The sequence below is a fragment of the Salvelinus alpinus genome, chromosome 26 (genome assembly GCF_045679555.1).
Source record: "Salvelinus alpinus chromosome 26, SLU_Salpinus.1, whole genome shotgun sequence".
Lineage (NCBI taxonomy): Eukaryota > Metazoa > Chordata > Actinopteri > Salmoniformes > Salmonidae > Salvelinus > Salvelinus alpinus.
In genome coordinates, this window is record NC_092111.1 from 31347420 (window position 1) to 31369591 (window position 22172).

A 22172-nucleotide genomic window follows, 5' to 3' on the forward strand; every position below is an offset into this window, starting at 1 on the left:
CATCAACACAGAGAGAGATGTACGGTAAACGTTATATCAACGTCCATCAACACAGAGAGAAATGTACAGTAAACGTTATATCAACGTCCATCAACACAGAGAGAGATGTACGGTAAACACTATATCAACCTCCATCAACACAGAGAGAGATGTACGGTAAACGTTATATCAACGTCCATCAACACAGAGAGAGATGTACGGTAAACACTATATCAACCTCCATCAACACAGAGAGAGATGTACGGTAAACACTATATCAACCTCCATCAACACAGAGAGAGATGTACGGTAAACATTATATCAACGTCCATCAACACAGAGAGAGATGTACGGTAAACGCTATACCAACCTCCATCAACACAGAGAGAGATGTACGGTAAACGTTATATCAACCTCCATCAACACAGAGAGAGATGTACGGTAAACACTATATCAACCTCCATCAACACAGAGAGAGATGTACGGTAAACACTATATCAACCTCCATCAACACAGAGAGAGATGTACGGTAAACACTATATCAACCTCCATCAACACAGAGAGAGATGTACGGTAAACGCTATATCAACCTCCATCAACACAGAGAGAGATGTACGGTAAACGCTATATCAACCTCCATCAACACAGAGAGAGATGTACGGTAAACGCTATATCAACCTCCATCAACACAGAGAGAGATGTACGGTAAACACTATATCAACCTCCATCAACACAGAGAGAGATGTACGGTAAACGCTATATCAACGTCCATCAACACAGAGAGAGATGTACGGTAAACGCTATATCAACGTCCATCAACACAGAGAGAGATGTACGGTAAACGCTATATCAACGTCCATCAACACAGAGAGAGATGTACGGTAAACACTATATCAACCTCCATCAACACAGAGAGAGATGTACGGTAAACGCTATATCAACCTCCATCAACACAGAGAGAGATGTACGGTAAACGCTATATCAACATCCATCAACACAGAGAGAGATGTACGGTAAACGCTATATCAATCTCCATCAACACAGAGAGATGTACGGTAAACGCTATATCAACGTCCATCAACACAGAGAGAGATGTACGGTAAACGCTATATCAACATCCATCAACACAGAGAGAGATGTACGGTAAACGCTATATCAACGTCCATCAACACAGAGAGAGATGTACGGTAAACGCTATATCAACGTCCATCAACACAGAGAGAGATGTACGGTAAACGCTATATCAACATAGAGGGATATATTAGAAAGCCATATATCCCTGTTGAAAGAAAGACATAAAGAGACTGCTACCTGAGACTGCCCCCCTCCCCCACATCCACCCCACGACACACAGCCTGTGTTTGTTCAGTGAGCTGTCACACACTGACCCCCCCCCACCTCATCCCTTTGGGTCTAGCTGTAGTGTCACCCCCTCAACCAATGAATAGAGAGAGGCCTTTCACCACGAACCCGTTTGATGCCGATCACTAAAGCAGAGGATTTATGTCATTATGTGACCTGTATACAGCTCTATTAAGGTTATGACTTAAAGATGCACTATGCAGAAATCGTTCCGCCATTTCCTGGTTGCTAAAATTCTAATAGTTCGACCTAATTTCAGTTTACGTGACAAAACAAGCAAGTATAGTGTAGAGAATCATTGTACCACCGAAGCTGCTGTGAAATATCTTTTCCATATCCACAATTATACCATGGCATTGTGGAGTGAGGATGGATGGATTTTTCCTATTTTTCATCGTGAGCTGTTCTGACAGCTCCTTTCATCCTGTCTCAGCCCCTGGTGTTAGTGCTGGTGAGCCATTCTGCTGTTATCACTCACACACACACACACACACACACACACACACACACACACACACACACACACACACACACACACACACACACACACACACACACACACACACACACACACACACACACACACACACACACACACGCACACAGAGAGAGACACACATGCATACACAGAAGCAAAGACTCAGACATGCAGGCATGCACACCTACATGCACAAACACCTACATACACACACACACACACGCACACACACACACACACACACACACACACACACACACACACACACACACACACACACACACACACACACACACACACACACACACACACACACACACACACACACACACACACAGAGAGACATAAACACACACACACAGAGAGACATAAACACACACAGAGACACACACACAAACAGACACACACACAAACAGACACACAAACACACAGACACACAGAGACATACACACACACACAGAGACATACACACACCCTGTTTAGGGAGACTTCAGCCACATCACATGAAGTCTGTTTATATGATTTGGAAGCTGTGAAAGTGTTAGTTTGGGCTCCGGCGACAGTCCCAGACCATAGTCTGACAGGACAGAAGAAGGGGGGATGAAATACATTGGACGGGGGGAAAAGAGTGAGGTGTGTAAAAAATGTGTTTAAATGAGGTTTTAACGGTAAAATAAGTAATAAATACGACACCGTCAGTGAGGATCCAGGATCTAGGATATTCTGATATCTTCTCCTCTGATCTTCTGTTTTTTCCATTCCATTCCTCCTCCTCACCTCCCCCTTTCTCATTTCCTTTACACTTTTCTATTCTCCTTTCCATTCACCTCTTCTACCCTGTCCTACCCTCTTCTACTCTTTCTTACCCTCTCCTACCTTCTTCTACCTTCTTCTCCTCATCTCAACTTTGCTCTTTGCCACTCCACTCGGCTGTCCTCCACTCATCTCAACCTCTTCTCCTTTCCTCTTCTCCTTTCCCCTATCTCTCCTTTCCTCTTCTCTCTCCTTTCCTCTTCTCTTCTCCTTTCCTCTTCTCTCTCCTTTCCTCTTCTCTTCTCCTTTCCTCTTCTCTCTCCTTTCCTCTTCTCTTCTCCTTTCCTCTTCTCTTCTCCTTTCCTCTTCTCTTCTCCTTTCCTCTTCTCCTTTCCTCTTCTCTCTCCTTTCCTCTTCTCTTCTCCTTTCCTCTTCTCTCTCCTTTCCTCTTCTCTTCTCCTTTCCTCTTCTCTTCTCCTTTCCTCTTCTCTCGCCTTTCCTCTTCTCTTCTCCTTTCCTCTTCTCTCTCCTTTCCTCTTCTCTTCTCCTTTCCTCTTCTCCTTTCCTCTTCTCTCTCCTTTTTTCCTTTCCCCCACTCCTCTCCTTTCCTCCACATGGTCGCCTCTCTTCTCCTCTTTCCCCACTCATCTCCCCTCTGCTCACCCCTCTCTTCCTTCCTCTCTCCCCCTCTTACCTCCCCTCATAATAGCCTCAGAATTAAGCTCAGTGAGGGTTGCCAGGTCTTAATGATTATTTGGTAAGAACGGCATGCTCCGTTTACTGAGACGCTGCTGGCTGGCTGGATGCCTATCAGGCGGTCGCTGGCCCTCATTTGAGGGCTTGGTTACTCAAAATACACACAGGGCCAATGTGGGGGGAAAGAGAGAGAGCAAGAGAGAGAGTCAGAGAGAGAGAGAGAGAGAGTACAGTGTTGCTTTGTTAGTTTTCACTTTGGCAATTATTCAGTGTAAATCACTTCAATTTGCATGGTTTGATTTTAAGCCTTTGTAATGGTTTGTTATTCGGCTCCGTTGCAAGTTATAAAACATTTATCACAACGTTTAACATGCACATGAGCACATCAACATAAACACACACAGACTCGTTAACTGAGGATTACTTGTGTAATCCTCAGTTAAGAATTCTGGCACCTATGAAAGTGTGAGTGATTATTAATTGAGGGTGGCTAATGTTTGCTAACTAGTGCTAAACTATTGTTTGCCTTTGAAAAGTAAACTTTTACATAGCTGTTACCCCAAGGGTGTGTGTGTGTGTGTGTGTGTGTGTGTGTGTGTGTGTGTGTGTGTGTGTGTGTGTGTGTGTGTGTGTGTGTGTGTGTGTGTGTGTGTGTGTGTGTGTGTGTGTGTGTGTGTGTAAAACAAGTTACCAATTTTACTTCAGATTCTGACGTTTATCCACATTTCTCCAAATGTCAAAGTTAAGGGTTAAGGTTTGGGATAGAGTTAAACATTAAGTTTAGGCATTCATTCTGAATGGTTAAGTTAAGGGTTAAGGTTTGGGATAGAGTTAAACATTACGTTTAGGCATTCATTCTGAATGGTTAAGTTAAGGGTTAAGGTTTGGGATAGAGTTAAACATTAAGTTTAGGCATTCATTCTGAATGTTTAAGTTAAGGGTTAAGGTTTGGGATAGAGTTAAACATTAAGTTTAGGCATTCATTCTGAATGGTTAAGTTAAGGGTTAAGGTTTGGGATAGAGTTAAACATTAAGTTTAGGCATTCATTCTGAATGGTTAAGTTAAGGGTTAAGGTTTGGGATAGAGTTAAACATTACGTTTAGGCATTCATTCTGAATGGTTAAGTTAAGGGTTAAGGTTTGGGATAGAGTTAAACATTAAGTTTAGGCATTCATTCTGAATGGTTAAGTTAAGGGTTAAGGTTTGGGATAGAGTTAAACATTACGTTTAGGCATTCATTCTGAATGGTTAAGTTAAGGGTTAAGGTTTGGGATAGAGTTAACCCTTAACTTAACCATTCAGAATGAATGCCTAAACTTAATGTTTAAGGTTTGGGATAGGTTTAAACATTATGTTTAGGCGTTCATTCTGAATGGTTAAGTTAAGGTTTGGGATAGAGTTAAAACAATGAGTGTCTACCACTAGGATTGAACATGTGACCTTTGGTCCTGGAGTCACGGGATTCCACCCATCCGCCACCCTCGTCCACAATGCTGTAGCAAAACCCAAGCCTACTTGATGGTAATAGTGCTCACTGTTGGCCCTAGTGGCTGGTTTTGAAGGCATTTCCCGACGTCCTCAGGACATGGACAGACGTCCAATTTCGAAGTCAATTTTGAGCAATCTGGTTGATGTGTGGACACACACAAACACACAGAAACACACACGCACAGAAACACACACACACAGAAACACAAACACACAGAAACACAAACACACAGAAACACACACATAGAAACACACCCACACATACTGTGGATGTAGTGCTGGAGCGTGTCTGAGGTTCTGACTCTCAAACCCCCTCAGGGGATCACCTTGCCTTGTAATTACCTGGGAATTATCAGCGCGCCACCGACTGTCTCACTCTGTAATCAAATCTCCCTCTTTCTGTCTCTCTCTCTCCCTCTCTCTCTTTTTCTGTTTCTTTCTCTGTCTCTCTCTCTCTGTCTGTCTGTTTCTCTCTTGCTCTCTGTCGCCCCCTGTCTCTCTCCATCTCTCTCCCTCTTTCTTTCTCTCCCCCCGACAGACGTGTCTGTTGTTCTGTCCGTCAGACCTAATTGTGCGGTGGTTTCTCTAACCTGTGATGTTGTTGCTCTCCTTAACATTCAGAAATCTCCCAATTAGTGTCCAATTGATGTGAGCGAGAGCGTTGGCTGCTCAAGTGGCCCTATTTTCAGTTAATCATCTCTGTGTCCAACGGACTGGTAATAAATGCATTGCTATTAGAGGGTCGCTGTAATCAACTATGAAATATAATTTTCCACATAAATAAATAGTTATAAATTTGTACCTGTGAGTCGTTAGAATGAAGAATCAGCCCCTACTATTCAATGCCTCTCTTTTAGTTCTTGAAGGGAAATGTTGGTCAGTTCTGGGCCACTATTTAATGTACTACTCCCTTCAATGGGGCGATTATGATCTCTCCCTCAAAATACGGGAACATTTACTTACGAATTTGGGGGCGGCTGTTAAAAAACGCACAAGGTTGCACATTCAGATTGGGGTACTCATTTGATAGCCTTCCCGTAAGATAGAGGGGACACACGCAATTACACATGAATAATTCACAGCAAAGGAGGGGGGAGAGAAAAGTACAACAAACAGTACAGGCCCTATTTAACGGCAGGGAAGGACTCCATGGAAACAGATTTCTATCTAATTGCACTGTGCCACTTTTCAGCCACGGTATCCAGGGGCAACTAGTGTGAGAGAGAGAGACTGTTCCAGAATGGTTGTTGCCTTCCCGGCTAACTATGTCCCGGCTCTCCCTCTTCGTGCCGAGACGAAGTTAGCTACTTGAGCTGCTTTTTTAAAATGATTTTTTATTTAACCTTTATTTAACCAGGCAAGTCAATTAAGAACAAATTCCTATTTAGAATGATGCAAGATGCAAAAGGCCTCCTGTTGGGCCGGAGGCTAGGATTAACAAATAAAATGAATGTAGACAAAACACGACAAGAGAGACACACCATCACAGGATATAAAGAGAGACCTAAGACAACAACACAACATGGCAGCAATACACCATGACAACAACACAAAATGGTTGCATCACAACATGACAACAGCACAACATGGTATCAACACAACATGACAACAACACAAAATGGTTGCATCACAACATGACAACAGCACAACATGGTATCAACACAACATGACAACAGCACAACATGGTATCAACACAACATGACAACAGCACAACATGGTATCAACACAACATGACAACAGCACAACATGATAGCAGCACAAACATGGAAAAGACAACAGCCACTACAACACCGCACCCCCAGCTCCAGATACCGTAGCTGTGCATGAAAGCTATGCCGCCTTGAAGCTCTCTGAGAAGAACCTGTCTGGGCCTGTGGCTGGGGGTTTTATCTCCGGCACCAGGTACACAGTTGGAGCGTTGTGGAGACAACCCCTCAGGCAGGGTGCAACTGAAGACGGATGGTTCAGAGACTACAGACACACACAACACAACATGGTATCAACACAACATGACAAAGGCACAACATGGTATCAACACAACATGACAACAGCACAACATGGTATCAACACATCACGAGCCTGTCTACAGTGAACACCCATTACTGACAGACCTAGGAGCCTGTCTACAGTGAACACCCATTACTGACAGACCTAGGAGCCTGTCTACAGTGAACACCCATTACTGACAGACCTAGGAGCCTGTCTACAGTGAACACCCATTACTGACAGACCTGGGAGCCTGTCTACAGTGAACACCCATTACTGACAGACCTAGGAGCCTGTCTACAGTGAACACCCATTACTGACAGACCTGGGAGCCTGTCTACAGTGAACACCCATTACTGACAGACCTAGGAGCCTGTCTACAGTAAACACCCATTACTGACAGACCTGGGAGCCTGTCTACAGTGAACACCCATTACTGACAGACCTGGGAGCCTGTCTACAGTGAACACCCATTACTGACAGACCTGGGAGCCTGTCTACAGTGAACACCCATTACTGACAGACCTAGGAGCCTGTCTACAGTGAACACCCATTACTGACAGACCTAGGAGCCTGTCTACAGTGAACACCCATTACTGACAGACCTAGGAGCCTGTCTACAGTGAACACCCATTACTGACAGACCTGGGAGCCTGTCTACAGTGAACACCCATTACTGACAGACCTAGGAGCCTGTCTACAGTGAACACCCATTACTGACAGACCTGGGAGCCTGTCTACAGTGAACACCCATTACTGACAGACCTAGGAGCCTGTCTACAGTGAACACCCATTACTGACAGACCTGGGAGCCTGTCTACAGTGAACACCCATTACTGACAGACCTAGGAGCCTGTCTACAGTAAACACCCATTACTGACAGACCTGGGAGCCTGTCTACAGTGAACACCCATTACTGACAGACCTGGGAGCCTGTCTACAGTGAACACCCATTACTGACAGACCTGGGAGCCTGTCTACAGTGAACACCCATTACTGACAGACCTAGGAGCCTGTCTACAGTGAACACCCATTACTGACAGACCTGGGAGCCTGTCTACAGTGAACACCCATTACTGACAGACCTAGGAGCCTGTCTACAGTGAACACCCATTACTGACAGACCTAGGAGCCTGTCTACAGTGAACACCCATTACTGACAGACCTGGGAGCCTGTCTACAGTGAACACCCATTACTGACAGACCTAGGAGCCTGTCTACAGTGAACACCCATTACTGACAGACCTGGGAGCCTGTCTACAGTGAACACCCATTACTGACAGACCTGGGAGGCTGTCTACAGTGAACACCCATTACTGACAGACCTGGGAGCCTGTCTACAGTGAACACCCATTACTGACAGACCTGGGAGCCTGTCTACAGTGAACACCCATTACTGACAGACCTGGGAGGCTGTCTACAGTGAACACCCATTACTGACAGACCTAGGAGCCTGTCTACAGTGAACACCCATTACTGACAGACCTGGGAGCCTGTCTACAGTAAACACCCATTACTGACAGACCTAGGAGCCAGTCTACAGTGAACACCCATTACTGACAGACCTAGGAGCCAGTCTACAGTGAACACCCATTACTGACAGACCTAGGAGCCTGTCTACAGTGAACACCCATTACTGACAGACCTAGGAGCCTGTCTACAGTGAACACCCATTACTGACAGACCTGGGAGCCTGTCTACAGTGAACACCCATTACTGACAGACCTAGGAGCCTGTCTACAGGAAACACCCATTACTGACAGACCTGGGAGCCTGTCTACAGTAAACACCCATTACTGACAGACCTGGGAGCCTGTCTACAGTGAACACCCATTACTGACAGACCTAGGAGCCTGTCTACAGTGAACACCCATTACTGACAGACCTAGGAGCCTGTCTACAGTGAACACCCATTACTGACAGACCTGGGAGGCTGTCTACAGTGAACACCCATTACTGACAGACCTAGGAGCCTGTCTACAGTGAACACCCATTACTGACAGACCTGGGAGCCTGTCTACAGTGAACACCCATTACTGACAGACCTGGGAGCCTGTCTACAGTGAACACCCATTACTGACAGACCTAGGAGCCTGTCTACAGTGAACACCCATTACTGACAGACCTGGGAGCCTGTCTACAGTAAACACCCATTACTGACAGACCTGGGAGCCTGTCTACAGTAAACACCTATCACAGCCAGTGTAGCCTATTTGAACTGTCCTGTGTGTGTATGACATCAGTCAGACCTGTGATGTCCCTATCAGAGCACCATCGGTGTACGCTGATGGTTACCCTCCGTTACATAGCTTCAGTGGTCACTTACAGCCCATTCTCTTAAAGCTGTTTTACAAAAAGATTCCCCTTGTGCTGCTGCTAATCCAGGTTTCACAAATCACTATACCGTTAATCCCCACTCTGTGTGTGTGTGTGTGTGTGTGTGTGTGTGTGTGTGTGTGTGTGTGTGTGTGTGTGTGTGTGTGTGTGTGTGTGTGTGTGTGTGTGTGTGTGTGTGTGTGTGTGTGTGTGTGTGTGTGTGTGTGTGTGTGTGTGTGTGTGTGTGTGTGTGTGTGTGTGTGTGTCCAGGCGGGTGGATCCCAGGTGATCTTCACCAACCCTCTGGAGATTGTGAAGATCCGCCTGCAGGTGGCTGGAGAGATCACCACCGGCCCCCGCGTCAGCGCCATATCTGTCATCAAGGACCTGGGTTTCTTTGGCCTCTACAAGGCAGGTCCTCCTGTACACTACTACACTAACTACTGTATTCAAAGACAGGGACTTTTAGGTCACAGCTGTACTCAAACACTCATTTCAGCAATTTTCTACAGTCTACATGTCTATTCTGATACTTTTGGTTTCTGCCTCTCTTAGCACTTCACTAGCACTACACAGCGTTTTCCCCAGTCCTCTACGCAGCGTTGTCCCCAGTCCTCTACGCAGCGTTGTCCCCAGTCCTCTACGCAGCGTTGTCCCCAGTCCTCTACGCAGCGTTGTCCCCAGTCCTCTACGCAGCGTTCTCCCCAGTCCTCTACGCAGCGTTATCCCCAGTCCTCTACGCAGCGTTGTCCCCAGTCCTCTACGCAGCGTTGTCCCCAGTCCTCTACGCAGCGTTATTCCCAGTCCTCTACGCAGCGTTCTCCCCAGTCCTCTACGCAGCGTTGTCCCAGTCCTCTACGCAGCGTTATCCCCAGTCCTCTACGCAGCGTTCTCCCCAGTCCTCTACGCAGCGTTATCCCCAGTCCTCTACGCAGCGTTCTCCCTAGTCCTCTACGCAGCGTTCTCCTCAGTCCTCTACGCAGCGTTATCCCCAGTCCTCTACGCAGCGTTATCCCCAGTCCTCTACGCAGCGTTCTCCCCAGTCCTCTACGCAGCGTTCTCCCCAGTCCTCTACGCAGCGTTCTCCCCAGTCCTCTACGCAGCGTTCTCCCCAGTCCTCTACGCAGCGTTCTCCCCAGTCCTCTACGCAGCGTTCTCCCCAGTCCTCTACGCAGCGTTCTCCTCAGTCCTCTACGCAGCGTTCTCCCCAGTCCTCTACGCAGCGTTCTCCCCAGTCCTCTACGCAGCGTTCTCCCCAGTCCTCTACGCAGCGTTCTCCCCAGTCCTCTACGCAGCGTTCTCCCCAGTCCTCTACGCAGCGTTATCCCCAGTCCTCTACGCAGCGTTATCCCCAGTCCTCTACGCAGCGTTCTCCCCAGTCCTCTACGCAGCGTTCTCCCCAGTCCTCTACGCAGCGTTCTCCCCAGTCCTCTACGCAGCGTTCTCCCCAGTCCTCTACGCAGCGTTCTCCCCAGTCCTCTACGCAGCGTTCTCCCCAGTCCTCTACTCAGCGTTATCCCCAGTCCTCTCCGCAGCGTCTCGTAATAAATCTATCAGGTATCAAGGTAAGACCCAGATGCAGGCCGTGTCGAAGTAACAATGTTTATTACAGCAACAGGGGAAAAGGTACAGGATGGCAGGCAGGCAGGCAGGCAGAAGTCGGTAATCCAGAGGTGGGGCAAGGGTACAGGACGGCAGGCAGGCTCAGGGGCAGGCAGAGTGGTCAGGCAGGCGGGTACAGAGATGGGACAGGCGAGGGTCAAAACCAGGAGGGCGAGAAAAAAGAGGCTGGGAAAAAACAAAGCTGACAGGACAAACGCTGGTAAGCTTGACAAAACAAGACGAACTGGCAACAGACAAACAGAGAACACAGGTATAAATACACAGGGGATAATGGGGAAGATGGGTGACACCTGGAGGGGGGTGGAGACAATCACATAGACAGGTGAAACAGATCAGGGTGTGACAATAGAACACTTCAGACAACCATGGTGAATGTTACTGATAGATAAAATGTTACAATGATAAAATGTTTTTTTCCTGACAGAATCACTTTGCCTACTCTTAATTATTGCCTAATATGTTGGTATACATAACCTTTTAATTTTTTTTTTTACAGATTCTGATGGTTGTTAAAAGTAGAAGCTGACAATATTACTGTTATATCAACGCTCTCATCTCTCCTGTTTAGGAACTCTAAATCGCTTTGGCACAGTAGGCATCATTTCACTTGCCGATAATGTTGCATACAATGTTTAAAAGGTCTATTATTATCATTGAACACAATCAAAGTTAATATAAGCCCTAAATGCATTAAATTGCCAAATTTATAGACAGGTCCAATTTAGCCATCTTTTTTTAACAACGTGATATTGCACTCCAAGAGAACTTGAAATAACATGATGTCGGTAATTAAATAATCAAAATAAAAACATGTTTATTTATTAGCTTAGATAAATATTTAGGCATATCATGTGAAATAGGCCTCATGAAATAATTGTAAAAAGCAAAGATACTGTTCCATGTAGGTCTAGATTATTTATGGATTTATCATATAGAAATATCAAAACATTCTTTCAACTCTAAAGCAATTGTATGTGGCACAGGAACCACTGACTGGCTGCCTTTTTCTATGATCAAGGCACCTGCTGGTAACTGGTTAGGACAGCTCACGAGGTCTCCTAAACATGTTGACTAGATGGGACTCTTATGACTAAAGAGGCTTGGATGCATAGCTTTTATTTTTACCAATAAGAGTAGGAGTATAATGTCTCTGTTCTTATCACTTTTTCTACTCTGAGACGTTTTGTGGATAGCAGGTGTTATTTTAGAACTACCGTGGGTCATTCTCTTTATGGAGAGGTTGCTTTTTAAAAGGGCACCGATGATCAGTGTCTTGGATGCACGAAGCCATTTAAAGAGTTCTGATTTAGGCTTTTGTCACTCTTTAACACTTTTTGGGGTTTTATTTAAATGAAAGCTTTAAAAACATTTTAAAAAGCTCCAGGTCCTTTATCCAGAGCTTGCAGATTCTACCCCTTTCTCTTTCTGTGGCAAAGTTTCAGTTCTATTTCTTTCCAGGTTCTTCCCATGACAGTCGTCTGTGTTTGTCAATCAGTGTGTGTGTGTGTGTGTGTGTGTGTGTGTGTGTGTGTGTGTGTGTGTGTGTGTGTGTGTGTGTGTGCGTGCACAAATGTGAATATGTTTGCGTCTATAGTATGTCTGCTCCATTATGTCTATAAGAATGCTGAATCCGGTATGACAGTGGTGGTGCCTCCTCTAGTCCTCCCCTGTGTCTGTGTCTCCTGTCCTGCTTCTGAGACAATGTGCATTCAGAGAGAGGAAGAGGTTGCCGGGAGGGAGGACTAGCGAGCTCCAGACGGGCTGGCTCCTCAGGGCTGTGCCCAGGCACAGAGCACCCTTTGTCAGGCTAATTACCCTCCCCCTCAGCCTCTCTCTCTCTCTCTGCCTCTTCCTGCTACCTACCTCCGCTCTGCTGCTGGAGGGGCTGACTGACTGACTGACTGTCACGATCGTTGGAATAAATGGACCAAGGCGCAGCGTGCGTCGAGTTCTACATGTTTTAATAAATGAAACTCACCAAAACAAATACAGAAACAAACGAAACGTGAAGTAATGGAGTGCTCACAGGCACTACACAAAAGCAAGATCCTACAAACAACAGGTGGGAAAAGGCTGCCTAAATATGATCCCCAATCAGAGACAACGATAGACAGCTGCCTCTGATTGGGAACCATACCAGGCCAACATAGAAATGCAAAAACTAGAGTACCAACCCTAGTCACACCCTGACCTAACCAAAATAGAGAATAAAAAGGATCTCTAAGGTCAGGGCGTGACACTGACTGGCTGACTGACTGAATGGCTGAATGGCTTTATCAAGACAAACCTATTCACTCATATAAACACATACTTGTATGTACCCCAGCTCATACACACAGGCATTCAGATAGACACTCAGTGGAACCCGAGTGGTGCAGCGGTCTAAGGCACAGCATCTCAGTGCTAGAGGAGTCACTACATACCCTGATTTGATCCCAGGCTGTATCACAACTGGCCATGATCGGGAGTCCCATAGGGCGGCGCACAATTGGCCCAGGGTCTGGCCGTGGCAGGCCGTCATTGTAAAATAAGAATTTGTTCTTATTAAAAAATAAAAGACACATACTAACAATCAATCATACTATATGCACCATGTACTATCCCTCATTCATAGCCATATACAGAAGGAGATACATACTGTGTATTATGTACAGTTGAAGTCTGAAGTTTACATACACCTTAGCCAAATACATTTCAACTCAGTTTTTCACAATTCCTGAAATTTAATCAGAGTAAAAATTCCCTGTCTTAAGTCAGTTAGGATCACCACTTTATTTTAAGAATGTTAAATGTCAGAATAATAGTAGAGAGAATTATTTATTTCAGCTTTTATTTCTTTCATCACATTCCCAGTGGGTCAGAAGTTTACATACACTCAATTAGTATTTGGTAGCATTGCCTTTAAATTGTTTAACTTAGGTCAAATGTTTCGGGTAGCCTTCCACAAGCTTCCCACAATAAGTTGGGTGAATTTTGGCCCATTCCTCCTGACAGAGCTGGTGTAACTGACTCAGGTTTGTAGGCCTCCTTGCTCGCACACGCTTTTTCAGTTCTGCCCACAAATGTTCAATGGGAGCAGTGGCTTCTTCCTTGCTGAGCGGCCTTTCAGGTAATGTCAATTTAGGACTCGTTTTACTGTGGATATAGATACTTGTGTACCTCTTTCCTCCAGCTTCTTCACAAGGTCCTTTGCTGTTGTTCTGGGATTGATTTGCACTTTTCGCACCAAAGTACGTTTATCTCTAGGAGACAGAACGCGTCTCCTTCCTGAGCGGTATGATGGCTGCGTGGTCCCATGGTGTTTATACTTGCGTACTATTGTTTGTACAGATGAACGTGGTACCTTCAGGCGTTTGGAAATTGCTCCCAAGGATGAACCAGACTTGTGGAGGCCTCCAATTTCTTTTCTGAGGTCTTGGCTGATTTCTTTTGATTTTCCCATGATGTCAAGCAAAGAGTCACTGCGTTTGAAGGTAGGCCTTGAAAAACATCCACAGGTACACCTCCAATTGACTCAAATGATGTCAATTGGCCTATCAGAAGCTTCTAAAGCCATTATATAATTTTCTGGAATTTTCCAAGCTGTTTAAAGGCACAGTCAACTTAGTGTATGTAAACTTCTGACCCACTGGAATTGTGATACAGTGAATTATAAGTGAAATAATCTGTCTGTTAACAATTGTTGGAAAAATTACTTGCGTCATGCACAAAGTATATGTCCTAACCGACTTGCCAAAACTATAGTTTGATAACAAGAAATTTGTGGAGTGGTTGAAAAACGAGTTTTAATGACTCCAACCTAAGTGTATGTAAACTTCCGACTTCAACTGTAGGTATACATTGTCATGCATTCACACAGGTCTGTCACCTCAACTCTTGGCCTGACCATACTTCAGAAAAAGAAGAAACAAGGCATAATAGATTATGGATAAAGTAGAATCACAGTAGATTCACATGAATCACAGTATAATCACAGTAGATTCACATGAATCACAGAAGAATTACAGTAGATTCACATGAATCACAGTAGAATCATAGTAGATTCACATGAATCACATAATCCCAGCATCTCCAGCCTCAGCAGGCACAAGGACGAGCCTGTCTGTGAATGTGAACCAGGGCCCTGGCGATAGTATCTGCAGCTTTTCAGCAGGCAGTCTGGCATGGCGACCATGGTGGGGAGGAGAGGACAGGCAGGGAGAATGAAGCAAAGCCTTTGAGGACAGAAGAGATACCCGTACAGTGAGGTATCTGTGCAAACTGTGTATGAGTGGTAGGATTAACCCCAGCAGTTAAATGAAGCCTGTCTAAAGCACTTCTCCTGGCAGCGTCCCAATTGGCAACCTATTCCTATATATTGTGTACTACTTTTGACCAGGGCCCAAAGGGAACCCATATAGGGCTCTGGTCTGGTAGTGTACCATGTAGGGAGTAGGATGCCATTTGGGATGCAGCCTGGCTTTAAACTACTCTGTTGAAGGGAGAACCCTTCCATTTCCCTTCCCCTGCCTCAACCCCACCTGGATGGCAGCCAAGGGGGGGAATAAGATGAAACGTAATCTGATTGAAGATATGGCTTTGTTTACAGTGACGGACAGAAGCAATCTTCCTCTTCTTTCCCTGATGTCTCATCTTTTACTCTCTCTTTCTTCATCTCTCTTGTTCTCTCTCTCGCCCTCTCTCTCTTTTTCTCTCTTGTTCTCTCTCGCCCTCTCTCTCTCTTTGTCTCTCTCTCTCACACACACACTCTCGTTTTCGCCAAAGCTGGAGAAGAGAAGTGAGGAGAGTTGATGAGTTGTAGCGAAGGGCCCAGAGTTTTCCTTGGTCAGGTCACATGGTCAGCAGGAAACACTCCTAGCCCTAGTGATGTGTAAGGTACCGGCTTTTCAAACACAGAGGTATAGGAACAGAAACCTGTCTTAGACATTTTGTGGTTAGAACTCTCGGAAATAAAACCACAAGCTATGCTATGACAAATGATGTTCCCATGGAACTGGAAAAATCAAGACTGTTGAAGGTAACATCTTTCCATCCAATAAAACATATTTATTTACGGTATATTTTCAAAATCAGGAATGGAAAGAGGAAAGTCTTACAGTACTCTATGTGAGTCCTCCTCAAAGAATGTGTCTCTTACCAAACTTATTTTCTCTCCCTCCCACCTTTTCAATTCAGTTCAATTATTCTCTCCCTCCCACCTTTTCAATTCAGTTCAATTATTCTCTCCCTCCCGCCTTTTCAATTCAGTTCAATAATTCTCTCCCTCCCGCCTTTTCAATTCAGTTCAATAATTCTCTCCCTCCCACCTTTTCTCTCCCTCCCTTGTCTCCCTTCCTCTTTTTTCACCCCCTGCTTTTCTCTCTCTCATTGTCTTCCCCTTTGCTCTCCCTCTATTTCTCTCTCCCTCTATTTCTCTCTCCCTCCCTTCTTGTCTACCTCTTCCTCTATTTTGACTCCTCCTTGTTTCTCTGTCCTTCCCCTCAATCCCCCCTCTCTTTCCTCACCCCTCTGTCTCTTCTGTATCTCTTCACCATCCACAGGGAGCCAAAGCCTGTTTCCTGCGAGACATCCCCTTCTCAGCCATCTACTTCCCCTGCTATGCGCATGTCAAGGCCTACATGAGTGATGAGGATGGGAGGATCGGACCAGGCAAGCTGCTGTTTTCAGGGGCCATAGCAGGTAAGATACCATGTGGTTCAGACCCAGGGTCTTTTGAGAATTGTCTGTCTCTCTGCCTGGTTCCCTCTTTCTGTCGGTCTCTCCCTCTCTCTCTGTATCTGTCTCGATCTCTCATTCGCTCGGCCTATATGATAAAGTATATATACACATCCAAAAACTTCATGACAAATGAATAATACAAAAAATACGTTTTTCAACTATATTGGTCAATGACGATCAGAAGATGACGATTCGGAGGAAAGAAACAATACTGTTAAAACGTCACTATCACAAGCTTAATAAGGAACCATTCTTGGGGAAGCAGAAAACCATGCATGAGTGTCCCTGGTGGTTGGTGAGCCACCACATGGACCACGGCCCAGACCCATGGCCCCGGCTCCATCCCTCTAACCTCCATTCCTCCATCCCTCTATTCTTCCTTTCCCCCATCCATCCTTCTAACCCTCCATCATCCATCCCTCCAGCCTCCATCCCCCTAACCATCCCAACTTCCTGGCTCCAGGCCTAGGGCTCCAGTAGCCACCGGCGACCGCAGGCTCAATCGTGGTCATCCCTAATTAGAGTGCTCAGTGATTGGCTGGGGTTTGGAGCTGAGCGCTGAGGGAGAAGACAGAGCCCAGAGAGAGAGACCGCTTGCCTGCCTGCCAGCCAACAGGGTCGGGATGGGATGACTTTCCACTACTAACATATAGGAACTGGCAGCCTGAGCTGTGTCCCAAATTGCACTCTATTCCCTACATAGTGTGTTCCTTTTGACCAGGGCCCATAGGGTCCAATATCTCTCTCTCTCTGGACCCATAAGGCTTTGGTCAAAAGTACAGAATAGGGTGTTAGTTGAGACACTACCTGTATGTTAAGAGTGAGGTGCTGAGGGAGGTGAGGATGGGAGCTGTGTCGGCCATTAACAGATCTTACTCTCACAATACTGGCAACCCGGAGGAAAGACATCCAACAGTTTTGATCCACAGTCTTACAAGTCTCTTTCTCCTCTTCGTACACGAAAATAGGATCTGGAGCGAGTGTGTAGGTTTAATATTTTTATTTGAGTGGGTTTGTCTTAAAGAAAACAGTGTATAAAAAGGCGAGCGCGGAAGCCAAGTCAGGGTGGTTTGGAACGTCACAAGAAAAGGATAAATATTTATTTTGAATCCTGAGGGATAATGTTGGTCAGTACTGTAGTTCTGCTCTTCACAGCAGTGAGCAGCGAGCACGGCGCTTCATGGAAACTCATAGAAATCTAAAAAGACATTCCTTATTTTGGTGATTCCCTCAACCGGGTCCGGGAGCTATGGTTTACAAACCTGAAATGCAGTTTATGATTTTGCATTTGCTCATAGAATTTATCACTCCTTTCTACATTTATCAGCAGTTAAGCCTTTTTGGCAATTAGCGCTTAACAGTCGGCGCAGGAAATTGAGTTACACGCTCAGTTTGGGTGGCATTATTTGCCAAGCAGACCCCCTGATCCCAGAACACACTGCAGCGCTGGTCATCTCCTAATTCCTCCTCCTGCTCTCTTTCTCTCTCTCCCTCTTTTGCTCTCCCTCTCTCTTTCTCTACCTTTTTCTCGCTCGCTCTCTCTCTTTCTCTCCCTCTCTCCCTCTTTCTCTCTCTTGCTCTCTCTCTCTCTCTCTTGCTCTCCCTATTTCTCGCTCTTTCTCTCTCCATCTCTCTCTTTCTCCCTCTCTCCCTCTTTCTCTCTCTCTTTCCCTCTCTCTCTCCCTCTCTCGCTCTCTTTCTCTCTCTTTCAATGGCTGGAGACGAATATGGTTTCTACTGAGGTAGCTTTGAGAGAAAGATTTAAGACTGCTCTCCATTCCTCTCTTCTCCTGTGAAGGACATCAGTGCAGGTGGTCTCTTCAGCTCTCACAGTGGCAGTGAGTGAGTTGATCAGTGGCAGTGAGTGAGTTGATCAGTGGTTGAATTGAATGGTTCGTTTAGACTGAAGACGTGCAGCTAGAAGTCTGTGTGACTGGCTGGTGAAGAGGCCGGTGATGGTAATGACCGTGCATGGAGATCGAAAGCAGCCATTGATGATTGAGGCCATTCATAGCTGAAGTGGCTGGAGAGGGCTGCCCGCATGGGGCCCCCAGTCACCAGTCACCGGCACGTGGGCCACCTTGTGGGTTCTTCTCATTACTAGGTATTGTATGTCCCTCCAATCTGAGGGGGAAAACCATGAACGTCCAATGCATTTTTTCTGATCGTAAATCACCTTCTGTAAGAAGGATCACTGGTCCTCATTCAGATGACTCAAATTCAACTACGAATGAATTCTGTTTTGAAAGAGGCACAAAAGTTTACCAAACAGGAGTTTGATAAGCCACGGGTGGAAATTCATAGAGTTAAATAATTAACTCTGTATTACCCTACAGTAGTAACGTATTAATTCAGATTCAGCAGTGATAGTGATGCAGGTTAGTATATTCACATCCAGTACTACTATCAATCAGTCAATCAAACTTTATTCATAGAGCACATTTCTCACAGGGGATGCATTTCAAAGTGCTTAACAAATATAATAGTAAAAGGTGAGTTAATAGGTGATAAGTACTGAATCAGAGGCATGAATCCTTAGGCATGCCCGCGGCTTCCCTGGTGACCCCGGCCGACGTTATCAAGACCAGGCTACAAGTGGCGGCCCGTGCCGGCCAGACCACGTACACCGGTCTCGCTGACTGCTTCTGGAAGATTCTGAAGGAGGAGGGACCATGGGCCTTCTGGAAAGGAGCGGGAGGTATCACCACGTTTTTATTAATATCTGATGACGATGATGACGATGATGATAATGACAATGATGATTATGACGACGAATGATACAAATTACATATTTAGTTTATTTATCTGTTATACATCTGTTATATTTCAACTGTATCTAGAAAGGTCCACTGATGTCGCATGATTATGTAGATTGGTTTAGGTCTTATTTGACTGTGTGATTGTTTTTAATAACCATATTCCACTATTATGTTACAGTGTACCATGGTAATCTCTAGCTAACTTGCAACTGTTTTTAACCATTCATACAACAAATTGTTTAGTTTGAAATCCAGAACCTGTTTTGTGCAAAAATGTCACTCCTTGTACTATGTGTTTGGCATGATAAGGAGTGGCAAGAAGTGGAATGTTAACACAAACAGACTGGTACCCAGGCTACAGTGGTGTAATAGTGAAACTGTGTTATTGAGCGTTGTGGTTTCTCCCTTTACTATAGCCCGAGTGTTCCGGTCCTCGCCCCAATTTGGGGTCACCCTGGTGACCTATGAACTCCTGCAGAGGTGGTTCTACATTGACTTTGGCGGACAGTAAGTCAGAACTCCTCCCTCTCCTAATCTTAAACTGAATGAAATGATCTTGGTATCAAGGCTCAGGACAAGACCCAGATGCAGACAGTTTCGAAGTAACAAAAGTTTAGCAGGCAGAGGTCAGTAGTCCAGAGCAGAGTCCGAAAGGTACAGAACGGCAGGCAGGCAGGCAGGCTCAGGGTCAGAGCAGGCAGAGGTCAGTAATCCAGGGTGGTGTGACAAGGTACAGAACGACAGGCAGGCTCAGGGTCAGGGCAGGCAGAATGGTCAAAAACCAGGAAATTAAGAAAGACAGGCGCACGGAAAAAACGCTGGTAGGTTTGACGAAACAAAACGAACTGGCAACAGGCAAACAGAGAACACAGGTATAAATACACTGGGGATAATGGGGAAGATGGGCGACACCTGGAGGGGGGTGGAGACAAGCACAAAGACAGGTGAAACAGATCAGGGTGTGACACCTGGCCCGTATTCATAAAGTGTCTCAGCATATGGCTGAGCTAGGGTCCGGTCCCCCCCTGTCCATATAATCTTATTCATTACTATTTAAAAACTGGTCCTATATCAGCACTCCTTCTCTGAGACACTTCATGAATAAGGGTCCTGATGTATCATATCAAATTTTAAATCAAATTGGATTAGTCACATGTGCCGAATACAACAGGGGTAGACCTTAAAGTGAAATGCTTACATACGAGCCCCTAACCAACAATGCAGTTTAAAAAAATACGGATTAGAATAAGAAATAAAAGTAACAAGTAATTAAAGAGCAGCAGTAAAATAACAATAGCGAGTCTATATACAGGGGGGGTACCGGTATAGAGTCAATGTGCGGGGGGCACTGGTTAGTTGAAGTAACATGTACATGTAGGTAGAGTTATTAAAGTGACTATGCATAGATGATAACAATAGCGAGTAGTAGCGGTGTAAAAGAGTGGAGGGGGGGGACAATGTAAATAGTCTGGGTAGCCATTTGATTAGGTGTTCAGGAGTCTTATGGCTTGGGGGTAGAAGCTGTTTAGAAGCCTCTTGGTACTAAACTTGGCGCTCCGGTACCGCTTGCCATGTGGTAGCAGAGTGAACAGTCTATGACTAGGGTGGCTGGAATCTTTGACAATTTTTAGGGCCTTCCTCTGACACCGCCTGGTATAGAGGTCCTGGATGGCAGGAAGCTTGGCCCCAGTGATGTATTGGGCCATTCACACTACCCTCTGTAGTGCCTTGCGGTCAGAGGCCGAGCAGTTAGCATACCAGGCAGTGATGCAACCAGTCAGGATGCTCTCGATGGTGCAACTGTATAACTTTTTGAGGATCTGGGGACCCATGCCAAATCTTTCCAGTCTCCTGAGGGGGAATAGGTTTTGTTGTGCCCTCTTCACGACTGTTTTGGTGTACTTGGACCATGTTAGTTTGTTGGTGATGTGGACACCAAGGAACTTGAAGCTCTCAACCTGCTCCACTGCTGCCTCGTTGATGAGAATGGGGGCGTGCTCGGTCCTCTTTTTACTGTAGTCCACAATCATCTCCTTTGTCTTGATCAAGTTGCGGGAGAGGTTGTTGTCCTGGCACCACACGGCCAAGTCTCTGACCTCCTCCCTGTAGGCTGTCTCAACATTGTCGGTGATCAGGCCTACCACTGTTGTGTCATTGGCAAACTTAATAATGGTGTTGGAGTCGTGCCTGGCTGTGCAGTCATGAGTGAACAGGGCGTAGAGGGGACTGAGCACGCACCCCTGAGGGGCGCCTGTGTTGAGGATCAGCGTGGCAGATGAGTATGTTACCTACCCTTACCACCTGGGGGCGGCCCGTCAGGAAGTCCAGGATCCAGTTGCAGAGGGAGGTGTTTAGTCCCAGGGTCCTTAGCTTATTGATGAGCTTTGAGGGCATTATGGTGTTGAACGCTGAGCTGTAGTCAATGAATAGCATTCTCACATAGGTGTTCCTTTTGTCCAGGCGGGAAAGACCAGTGTGGAGTGCAATAAAGATGGCATCATCTTGATGAAAACTCTAGGTAGGTAGTGTGGTCTACAGTTTATCATGAGATACTCTACCTCAGGCGAGCAATAACTCGAGACTTCCTTAGATATCATGCACCAGCTGTTATTTACAAAAATACATAGTCCGCAGCCCCTTGTCTTATCAGACGCCGCTGTTCTATCCTGCCGGTGCAGTGTATAACCAGCCAGCTGTATGTTGATAGTGTCATCGTTCAGCCACGTCTCTGTTTATATTTTATTTTTATTTCACCTTTATTTAACCAGGTAGGTTAGTTGAGAACAGGTTCTCATTTACAACTGCGACCTGGCTAAGATAAAGCAAAGCACATACAACAACACAGAGTTACACATAGAATAAACAAACATACAGTCAATAAATAGAATAGAGAAAGTCTATATACAGTGTGTGCAAATGAGGTAGGATAAGGGGGGTGTGGCAATAAACAGGCCATAGTGGCGAAATTATTACAGTATGGCAAATTAAACACTGGGGTGATAGATGTGCAGAA

General features: G+C 45.6%; 1 protein-coding gene across 1 annotated transcript in view; it reads left to right on the top strand.

Moving 5' to 3' along the window:
- The window catches only part of LOC139555160 (electrogenic aspartate/glutamate antiporter SLC25A13, mitochondrial), a 79115-nt gene that overhangs the window by 48922 nt on the left and 8021 nt on the right, over positions 1–22172 (top strand). Inside the window, exons 14-17 of the mRNA XM_071368728.1 lie at positions 9330–9474; positions 16227–16361; positions 18940–19098; positions 19576–19666. Coding sequence (XP_071224829.1) covers positions 9330–9474; positions 16227–16361; positions 18940–19098; positions 19576–19666 — 530 coding nt within the window. The remainder of the gene's footprint in view (positions 1–9329; positions 9475–16226; positions 16362–18939; positions 19099–19575; positions 19667–22172) is intronic.